Below are 10,917 nucleotides of genomic sequence, written 5' to 3' on the forward strand. Positions count from 1 at the left end.
AGTAATGACTCTTGAACATTATTGTTATATTTCATAGCTCATTAATTTTGGGTTTACATTTACAAACCTGAGCCATGAATCTCCCGATTTACTCTTATGGCAGTCCAGCTTTGTTCTTTTTTGTCTTTTTTCTATACCAGACTTCCTTGCAAACTTTAGCTTGGATGGCAAACCAGTGTCTGCCTCTTTCTATAAAATTTTGTAAACAGTGACTTAGTTTTTCTACATGAAGGAGATAGATACTTCATTTCCCATTCTTCGTCGGCACCTTGTCAGCTTTCTTTTAGTCCTGTTGACAGTTTTCCAATGCCTGATTTATTGCAGAGTAAGAACCACAGTCCCTACTTAACCATCACTTTCTCTGATGGAAACAGGGAGTTTTTGTGTAAGCCAGAATTGTACCTCTGACACTACATGGAATAGTTGTGCACTGACATCTATCTGACAGCTGTAGAGACTTAGCAAGAGACAAGAGTATTTGTCATTTCTTGGTAGTATCGGCAAGTTTGCAGGCTCTATATGCATTTCTGTCCTTGCCCTAAATTCCAGGTCATGTCAACATCCACACAATCTCTAAATGTAATAGATCGTTTCCTTTTTAACTTGAAATATGTGTTTTTTCTGAGAAATCCCATTGTACTGGAAGCTTTAAGTATGGCAAATAGAGAAAGAAAGAAGGAAATCACCTTTATTTGAATGGGAGTGCAAAAAATTCCCCACAAAAGCACTTTGCAACTCTGCCCTCCGAGGAGGAAAATACTCGGGCAGTTTCATGGGAGCCAGAACTTGTTAGCAGAAAAACGGATCAGATTGTAGCTACTTTCATGGTCGACGCACAGTGCAGTCAGCAGAGACTACTGCCACGCCGTAGCCTGATACCCTCCAAGCACCTTGTGCGCAACTTGGGGGTGTAACACGCTGGGACCTGATTTTTCTCTGGCAGGTTGCTCTAGTGCTGAAGATGACGGTAGCGAGGTTTGTACGCCGTTGTGTAACCGTCTGTAGGAAACGGCTTCTGCCCGTTTCTGCAGTACCGGTGTGCGTTGGGTGTAGTGGGGAGCACCTTGGGGTGTGAGAGCAACGCCTGCTCGCCGACATCCGAGGTAGCTCAGAAATGAGCAGAGAAGACGGGATCTGACCGTGCGTTAGGGGGTCCCTCCTCTCCTCGTGGTCCCTTAACTTGCACAACAGAATAATTGCGAGCTGTTAGTGCTAGTGAGGCGGGTACGTCTGTGACCGACCGGGAAATGTTTTGGTGTCTGGAGGGAAGTCAAATTTCTAAGGGCTTTTGTGAATAAGGAACTGCTTTTTATGGATTTACTATAGCTTTTATTGTCTGCGATGAATAAGAATGGCCTGAGCTAAAACAGAGGTAGGGAGGGACAGATTAAGAAAACACAATTTGAAGATTCAAGGTCAAATGGTTTTATTTCTATGAAAAAGTTGATTATTTTACTCTTCAAAAAGTTACGGTTTAGATTTCAAAATTAAATACACTTTGATGGATTAATTTACGTATTTTAAAGTAGTATTTACTTTTTCCTTCCTGTGTTTTTTATTTTTCAGTTGACATAAATGCGAGATACCTTGTCTTGATTATGTAAGGTTTTACTTGGTAATAAATCTACTGATCCTTCATAGCAGACTGTGAATATTGTAAATATCTGGAGATGGAAGGGTCGTGTGGGATCAAAGAAGACATTCTTTGTACAAACACTAAAAGGATATGAGAAAGCTCTGTAGGTTTCTTTTAGAATTTTATTTAAGAGAAAAATCTCCGAAATCATTTGACCTCTCCAAAGTTTTATGTATATCTGACTTCTCCTGTGACTTGATTATTTTAAGAGATATATATATATATATATATATTAAAAAGTTAGAAGAACTTGACTAGGCAAAAGAGTTTTTGATTGGAAATAGCAACATGTCAAAGTTTTGCTGTCATTACTTCAGGTTTTTCTTTTGGAAATCTGAGTCTGTCCTCATATGCCACGTTTAACTTCTGTGTATTAAAATGTTTTCATTTCTCCTTTTCAGTGTTATCTGTAATATGTTATTTTGGATCAGTATTATATTGTAAATATTGCGCATTGGTGTATATAAATGATTTTACTAAACTTAAAAGTTACTGGCTGCTTTTGTTTGGTTTCCAAGTGCCCGTAGTACAGAAGGGAGGAAGGACAGCTGTGGCCTGGCGGGCACAGCCGCCCGCTTCTCCCGCCACCGCGCTTCTCCCCGCCTTACAAATGTGAATAAGCTCTTTGCTTTGTATTTTGCAGGAGTGCCGTGAGGCTTTGAGATGAAAGAATGGCTGACAGGATAGGCTGGATAAAGCCCTAGAAAATCGTGTGCTCTGCCTGGCAACATAACCTGAAATTGCCTCTTTAAAACACTGCTTTCCGTTAGATGGCAGCAGCACATACTGCAGGTTAACCCCCCAGGGTCTATAGGATTTTTCTTGTGGCTATGACTTTGGGCAGTCAGGGAAGGGAGGGATGAGTTGTTCTGTGTTCAATGACGGTTTCCCCTGTATAACAGGGTATAGGTTATACAGCTGTTACACAGGTATAACAAACAAACAGCTCCGTTCTGCCAAGCGCGTTCTTTGGGGCAGGAACGAGGAACCGGTTTCTTCAGGATGATGATCCTCGCAGGGTGCTGTGCTTTGCTGAAGGTGGCTGAAGCGGGAGCGCTGCAGGGACTTGTGGCTGGACTGGCAAGGTGAGAGACGCCGGTAGGTGAGAAACGGGTTGGCTTTCCTTCGGGCTGGCAATGCGCTTTGCCAGGGAGCACTGGAGGGCTTCTCCTCGCCTCTTAGGCAGCCAGCCCTTCTGAGCGCAGCCTAGTGCCGTCAAGTACAGCACTTGTATGCTTCCTGGCTCTGGAAATATTTTTACTATCCTTGAGCATGGTTTGACTGGCTTGTTGACAGCAACCAGATAGGCCCTTGTCACATGAGCATTTCAGAACACAAGTGGCGTGAAAAGAGGCGGTGGGACGGCTGTGAGAGCCCATATGCACCAGGCCACCTTCTTTGTAAGACTTAACATCCATCTGCTTGGTACCTTTGGGAAGTTAATAGTGTGTTGGAGGGTGAGTGACTGTCAGAGCATCCGTAGCGTCGGGAAGGGGAGTGAGAGAACAATTTCCAGGCATCCTGGGAGTATTTAAGGCAGCCAAACCAGCTGCAAGCACTCTATAGAAGTGGCACAAGAAAGGACTCTCCCCTACTCATAGAAGGACGTGTGGCCCCAAGAATGCCTCTCCCTTTCCAGCAAGAAAATGCCCCTCAAATAGTTAAAACAGTCAGTGACATGGGCTGAGCGAGGAGCCCTGCAAGGATATCTGTCAACAGACACTGAAGGCTCTCAGCGCTGCAGCTGAAGGTCCCATTAGCAACCAAATCATTGTTTCCCTGGTAATCTACTGCTTTCCACTTATCAATGCTTAATCCCCTTTTAAACAAATTGCTGTAGCAGCACTGGCTCGTCAGCTCTCAGCAAACAGGGTCAGCCCAAGTAGGGTGCAGCAGGCTCTTAGCGATGAGATCGGGCGTATTTAATGCGATGCTGCTCCGGTCTGTGCCGGTGTTGGGGGGGGCCGCATCGGTGCCCGGGGCGCGGGTCCCAGCCTCCCTGTGGAATGTTTGCGTTCAAAGCGGGGCCAGAGAAACGGTCGCCCCTTGGCCCTCCTGTTCCAGCCCCAAGACCAGCTCTCCCCCGACTTCCCGCCCCGTTCCTGGCGCTGCTTTGCTCCGTTGCAGTTGGATGGCAGGCTGGCTGGCCCCCGGCATGCCCTGCCTCCCTGGTGGACAGGTAGCCAAGGAAGAGCTAAGAAAAGGCACGTTGGATGAAGGGAGCAGGAGGCTTGTGCCTGGCTGCGGGCTGAGCGGGGAGAACAGAACAGACCCCGAGGGACGTTGTCCTGGTGGTGAGAAGGGATCTTGGCTGCTGAGTTAAAGGCAGCTTTTCTGATGTCTCAACATCCACCTTTTCCTCTCTTTCCTCCAGCCTGGGAGGCAGTGACCATGGCTCCAAGCCGGACACAGCCAAAGCGTGCCCTGATGGGCAGAGGGGTTCTCGTCCTCGGACTGGGCCTCTCCTTCCTGCTCCGGGGGCTCCTGCTGCCCAGCGCAGACTGCAGCCCCCCGCCCTCTTGGGGCTACACAGCCTACGAGATAGTCATTCCGAGGAAACTTGGCCCCAAGGCAGAGAAAGCCAGCCTGGACGAAGTGTCCTATATAATCAGTATTCAGGGGGTAAATTACACGATTCACCTCAGGCAGAAAGATTTTGTTATAAAAAACTTCCCTGTGTTCACCCGCAACTCCCAAGGGAAAATCGTGGTTGAACAGCCTCACGTGCCAGTAGATTGCTATTACCATGGCTACATGGAAGGCATCCCGGACTCCGTCGTGACCCTGACTACCTGCTCTGGGCTCAGAGGACTGCTGCAGATTGGAAATTCAAGCTACAGCATCGAGCCCCTGGCAGCTTCCTCCATGGCTGAACATCTTCTGTTGCAGAGGGAGGAGGCGGTTCCTGGAACGGTGATGTACAAAATGCCCAACAAAGGCGGACAATTTCCAGACCCTGGTACAGCAGGAGGCCAGTTCCAGCCCCGGGGGCACACGCGGTATTTGGAGCTCCTTGTCGTGGTGGACAAGGAAGGGTTTGACGCCTTTGGCAGAAGTATAACTAATGTGACGCTGGAAGTTACTGAAATAATCAATCTGGTGGATGGGCTGTTTTATTCTTTCCGCCTTCGTGTTTTGATAACTGCACTAGAGGTTTGGGTGGAGAAGAACCCTATCAGTGTTACCAAAAACATAACTGAGGTCCTTCATAATTTTAATCTTTGGCGGAAGCAGCAAAGCCTTATGTACGCCATGCATGACGTGGGGTGTCTATTTGCCTCGACAGACTTTGATCACAGTACAAGAGCATTGCACATGGGTGGCAAATCCAACTTTGCCAGTGCATGTGATAGAAAACATGCCTCTGCCGTTGTATCGTTTGCAAAACAGCCTTACATGGACACTGTTGTCCACGTTGCTCGTGTGTTAGGGTATGTCCTTGGCATGGAGCACGATGACAGATACTGCAGATGTGGAAACACCTCTAAATGCATCATGAGCGCACACGACACGGTGAACTATCAATTCAGCAACTGCAGCAAAAAGCACTATTCTGGTTTTATAGCATCAGGGCAAGGATTCTGCCTTAATAACGCCCCAGAACCGGCAATGACATTTGCGCTGCAGCGCTGCGGGAATGGTGTCCTGGACGTGGGGGAGGAGTGTGACTGTGGCTCAGAAGCACAGTGTAAATTGGACCTTTGTTGTGACAATACCTGTCAAAAAAAAAAAGGAGCCATTTGCACTTCTGGAGGCTGCTGTAAGAATTGCAAACCTCTTCCAGAAGGAGAAGTGTGTAGGGAGAGTGCCGGTCCATGCGACCTGCCCGAGTATTGCAACGGGACATCCGAGCATTGCCCAGCAGATGTGGCCAAGCAAGACGGGACCGTGTGCGCTGAGGATGGGTACTGTTATTCAGGCAAATGCCAGTCTCGCACATTGCAGTGTATGAGTATCTTTGGCAGGGAAGCAAAGCCTGCTCCGCTACCATGTTTCCAGGAGGTGAACATGAAAGGGGATCGGTTTGGCAATTGCTGGGGAGACGGGGCAGATGTCAACTTTCAGAAATGTAAGCTAGAAAATGTCCTGTGTGGGAGGGTGCAGTGTACGAATGTCAGACGTCTACCTCAGCTGGAAGATCACACAACCATCATTCAAACCCCGGTGGGCGATACCTGGTGTTGGGGCACAGACTACCACTTGGGCGTGGACATTCTGGATGCTGGAGTCATTAAGGATGGCACGCGGTGCGGTGAGAAGAAGATCTGCATTAATCGGACGTGTGTCCCTGAGGAGAAGTACTTGACATCCCGCTGTTCTGCCAAGGGAACGTGCAGAGGAAAAGGTGTCTGCAACACCAGAGGAAACTGCCACTGTGACAACGGCTGGGCACCTCCCTACTGCCAGTTTGTTGGCTTTGGAGGAAGCATTGACAGTGGGCCTGCACCGGTCACTAAAAAGGGGCTTTTTAGGTTCATCATTGGGAGTACTGTAATAACTGTGGCTGTTTTGGTGTTTGCAGCACTTGTCATTGTGTACGTGAGAAAGCTCAGGGTAACCCAAGCATTAAACAGACTCGTTGGATGCTTTTGGGCTAGAGAACGGGCTTCTGAGGAGGATGCGAAGGACCAGGAGGAAGAAGATGGCTCAAAATCAGCTGAGAGTCAAAACTCCCCTGTGTAGGACTTCACAGGGCAGCAGTGGAAAGCTGGACTCAGTCAGTCACTAGATTCAGACTCTAGCTGCGGTGGACTCATTTAAAATTAATCTAGCTGCAAGTAGAGAGTTAGGGGACCTAGTTTTTATTCTGTAGAATAGCAAAATGAAATCGTTTTGCTTGACCTCACGCCATAGGAGAAAAAAAGTCATTGACAAAAATGACAGGGGCACCCAGGTTAATTTAAAATCCGCCTGCTGGTTTACACTGACAGACACAGGCTGAGCAAGGAGGATCCCGGGATGGCTGAGGCAGAGCCTTTCGCAAGGCAAGAGCAACAGTCGTCTCTCAGCCCAGAGCATGGGGTCTGCAGCAGCGAGTCCCCCTCTCCACTGAACATGGAGTCCCCAAAGGACATCTGCTCTTCCCTCGGAGCAAATTAACTTCTGCATCACAGACCCTTCGCTATAGCCCAGATGAAGGGGTTCCACACCACTGTATAGGACTCTATCTCCACACCCTATAGCCACCTCCTCCGGAGCCGGGGTCCCAGGCGGAGCACCCACCTCCGAGCCCATCCCGGGCATACCTGAGCACCTCCTCTGCGGCACCGCAGCCCAGGAGCAAACACGAGCTGCCGAAAACATCAGGTGGTGTTAAGCAGGAGACAGGAGGAGGGAAGAAAGGGCTCTGAGGCTTCATTAAAGGAGAAAACGATGTGGAATGTATCTGAAAGGAAATAAGGAAAGAAGAGGGGGAAAAAATTTATTACTGCTCATGTCAGTGGCCTCTGTGAAAAGTTGTACTCTTATCTGGCAGGATCATTTGGACAAGAGCTCGCAGGAAGGCTTTGAGCAGGTAAAGAAACTGCGGCATCCGATCCCTGCCAGGCTGAGCTGACAAAAAAGCCAGGCTGCTGCGGAGGTGTCAGTGCAAGCTGGGAGCAGCAGGCGCAGGAGCAGCGCTGAAACAGAACAGGAATGGTGGAAAAAAAAAAAAAAAAGAAAAAAAAGAAAAAAAAAAAATCACTTCAGCACTTCCCGAAGAAGCAGATGAACGCTGGGGAGCAGGAGCGCTTCGTGCTAGAAAAGGGAATTTAGCCCCGGAATGGGCTATTGCTCACCTTCAGGTAGACCTGGTTAATGGTAAATTCAGAGCTGCAGAGGTTGCTGCCTGCCGGTGCTCCCGTGTATGTATGAAGTGTGTTTTTCTGTTTACATTAGCCGTGCCTGACAGCCAGCAGGCACAGGCCAGGCGTGCGGGGGTAACCGCCCCGTCTCCAAAGAAAATATTAGAACAACTTCAGTAGTACAGGCATATAATTTATAAATAACTAAATATACATATATTGGGAGTGCATGCTCAGAAAATTTTTACTGATAAGGTTATGTGATGAAGAAAAATGTCTGGAGCCCGCTGGTTTACAGACTGGCAAAGGAGGCGACGTGGTGGCCAAGGGGCATCAACATTTGTAAAGTTAATTTGCTGTGAGGAGTGTTATTGTGGATAATTCTCAAATTCATGCTCCACAGGCAGTCTTTGGGCAGGGATCCCCCCTCGGGGAGGAAGAAGAGGGGAGCGGTGAGGACGCTTGGCTCCCCAAATCTCAGTGAGTGGCAGGGGACCGGCTCTGAGGATCAACCGCAGCTCCCTGGCCATGACGGCCACCCCACGGTGCTCTGGTGAGCGAAGCACAGCGAGGATGAGTGCTCTTCATCCCTGTCACCTCACAGGAGCACCCATGGCCCCCATGCCACAGCCGCACTCCACCCCGGCCTTGTGTTGCAGCCGGCTGGCAGCATGGCAGCTGGGAGAGGCGGCAGCGCTTCCAGAACCTTCTCAAGGGGCAGTGAGGGGAACAGCCACCCCTCGGGGCAGCAGGATGGCATGCACCTTCGTCAGGTCCCATGCCAGCCCTGAGGGGATAACTCCAGCACGGCCACCCTCTGAGCGCCTCAAAGGAGAGAGGGTCAAGATGTCCGTGCGGGGGTTGGCAGGACCCTCCCCGAGGCGTCTTACCACCATTTTGAAGGCATTGGCGATGCAGTGGCTCCAAGCACATCATGGCGGCCAGGGAAAAGTACTGCTCCTCAGGCTGGGGGTCTGGGCAGTGTTGGTGGCATCTCTCCTCCCTGGGGTGAGCAGCCATCGTCCACCGCCAGGCTATGCTGTCCATGAGATAGTCCGGCCGAGGAAATTGGCCCCCAGGGTGGGAAAAGCCGCAGGGGGGGAAGTGTCCTATGTCCTCATGGTGGAGGGGGAGAACCGCATCATCCACCTCACACAGAAGAGAGGACTAATGGTGAAAAACCTGCCGGTCATCACGTACAGCCCCAGGGGGACAAGGGTGGTGGAGCAGCCCCACGTCCCCAAGGACTGCTTCTACCTGGGCTACGTGGAGGGCAGCCCCGGCTCCCTCGCCACGCTGAGCACCTGCTCGGGTCTGAGGGGGCAGCTGGAAATCGGGAACCTAAGCTATGGCATCGAACCTGTGCCGGGGTCCCTCACCTTCCAGCACCTTCTCTATCGGCGAGAGAAGACCCAGACCCAGAACAAGCCCTTGATGTGCGGATTGACGGATGAGGTGATCCAAAAGCAGCTGGGTGGGATGGGAGCTAAAACAGCCTTAGGAAAGCATGACTTGTCTCAGAGACTGAGGCACACCATGTACGTTGAGATAGTTGTCGTGGTGGACCGCTATCTGTTTTCCTTCCAAGGGAGCAATGAGACCTCCGTGATGCTTCTGGTTACAGATACGATCAATTTATCTGAAACATACTACTATCCTCTGAAGATTCGCATCTGCCTGATCGGGCTGGAGATCTGGACGCACAGCAACCTCATCAACTACAGCCAGGATATAGAAGAAGTTCTTAAAAATTTTAACGACTGGGGAAATAGGGATCTTTCTCGGAGGATGAAATATGACATTGCACATTTATTTACTTACATGGACTTTGGACTAATCGTTGGGCTGGCATACGTAGGTAGCATCTGCCACCCTGGTTATCAATCAGGTGTTGTGTCACATATACGGAGAGATTTCATAACCTTTTCAATTATTTTTACTCATGAACTGGGTCACAACCTGGGGATGGAGCATGACAAAAAGGAGTGTGTGTGTGGAGAAGCCACCAAGTGCTACATGACGGGAGACTCGCTCAACGGCGCCAAGGCTTTCAGTGACTGCAGCCAGCAGAGCTATTTAGACCTGATCAACAGAGGGGATGGCAACTGCTTGCGCAACATCCCAGAGCCCCACAGACTCTTCTATTTTAAGCATTGCGGCAACAAGGTGATCGATGAGGGAGAGCAGTGTGACTGTGGGGGCCTGGAGGACTGCCGACGTAACCCCTGCTGTCACCAAAACTGCAGGCTGAAGCCGGGCGCTGTCTGCTCCATTGGGCAATGCTGTCAGAAATGCCGCTTTCATGCTGCAGGACACAAGTGCAGGTCGGAGGCGGATGAGTGCGACTTGCCTGAATATTGCAACGGGACTTCCGAGTGGTGCCCAGAGGATGTGCATGTGCATGACGGGACGCCATGCAGTAACGACGGCTATTGCTACCGGGGGAAATGCGCGACCTATGACAACCTGTGCCAAAAAGTCTTTGGGAAGGAAGCTCGAGGTGCTCCAGAAAGTTGCTTCAAAAAGCAGAACATAAAAGGGGATCGATTTGGCAACTGTGGCGGCGATGGGACCAAAGTTGCTTTTGTGGGATGTAAACCCCAGAACGCTCTGTGTGGAAGGCTGCAGTGTGCCAATGTGAAGAGGATACCCGTTCTGGAGGAGTCTGTAACCATCATTCAGATGCCAGGGCCTGAGGACTGGTGCTGGGGCGTAGCCTATCATGGCAGCATTGATACACCTGATATCGGAGGAGGGCTTGATGGCACCAGGTGCGGGCCACAAAAGATCTGTATTAACAAGACGTGCACAGATGCCACAGTCAGGACGAAGTGCAACGGGAAGGTTTTGTGTGGGGGGAAAGGGGTTTGCAACAACCTTGAACACTGCCACTGTGAAGCTGGCTGGGCTCCTCCGGACTGCCGGTTCCACGGCCTGGGAGGGAGCATGGACAGCGGCCCTCCACCGCCTCTCATGATGTCCATGGTGGAGGTTGTCCAAAATAAAGTGTTCAGGATGGTAATTGGGATCACAGTTCCCATTGCCCTCATTATAATTGCTCTCCTCATTGCTGTGAGCAAATACAGAAAGGCAATAGCTGCATTTTTCAGTACAAGTTTAGCCACAGAGACACGTGAGACTCCTGCAGATGAGGAGCAGAGTATTGAAGAAGAAGTTGTTGTTTAAAAAACCATGAAAGCAGTGGGAAACCCACCAGCTGAGGTCTGGAAAGGACTGCAGGCCCTGTGGCTATGCCCTTGAAGCTGGACTGCTAGTCCCAGGAGATTTTGCACAAAGTGATTTACACAACGTAACTGTGTAAACTGTATGAAAGTTAATTACACAAAACTTGAGTATTTCCTCTTCTTGTATTACCTACTATGTAAATAATTTTTGGTTGGACCCAAAAAGTGAAGCTGTTTGAAAATAAAGAGTGTAAAAGTTAGAGAGTTGTTTTCAATGCAGCTAAAGATCTGTTTTATTTTCTATAGAACG

General features: G+C 49.7%; 2 protein-coding genes across 2 annotated transcripts; both read left to right on the top strand.

Moving 5' to 3' along the window:
• Positions 1–2,682: 2,682 nt before the first annotated feature.
• On the top strand, positions 2,683–6,343 carry LOC309596443 (disintegrin and metalloproteinase domain-containing protein 9-like). The gene is made up of 2 exons (XM_082324657.1): positions 2,683–2,721; positions 4,011–6,343. Exon 2 carries the CDS (start codon positions 4,028–4,030, stop codon positions 6,317–6,319), a length of 2,292 nt encoding a protein of 763 aa, XP_082180783.1. The 5' UTR covers positions 2,683–2,721; positions 4,011–4,027; the 3' UTR covers positions 6,320–6,343.
• Positions 6,344–7,950: 1,607 nt separating this feature from the next.
• Positions 7,951–10,695, top strand: LOC309596442 (disintegrin and metalloproteinase domain-containing protein 20-like; the record flags this gene model as incomplete). Its single annotated transcript, XM_082324656.1, has 1 exon — positions 7,951–10,695. The coding sequence occupies one exon, from the start codon at positions 7,951–7,953 to the stop codon at positions 10,606–10,608; it is 2,658 nt and encodes an 885-aa protein (XP_082180782.1). The 3' UTR covers positions 10,609–10,695.
• Positions 10,696–10,917: the final 222 nt, after the last annotated feature.

This window comes from Platalea leucorodia (genome assembly GCF_965183815.1).
Source record: "Platalea leucorodia genome assembly, chromosome: 12".
NCBI classification, from domain to species: Eukaryota; Metazoa; Chordata; class Aves; order Pelecaniformes; family Threskiornithidae; genus Platalea; species Platalea leucorodia.

Excerpts from the sequence above, each read along its gene's own strand:
- LOC309596443 (XM_082324657.1), top strand. The coding sequence starts at position 4,028 with ATGGCTCCAAGCCGGACACAGCCAAAGCGTGCCCTGATGGGCAGAGGG.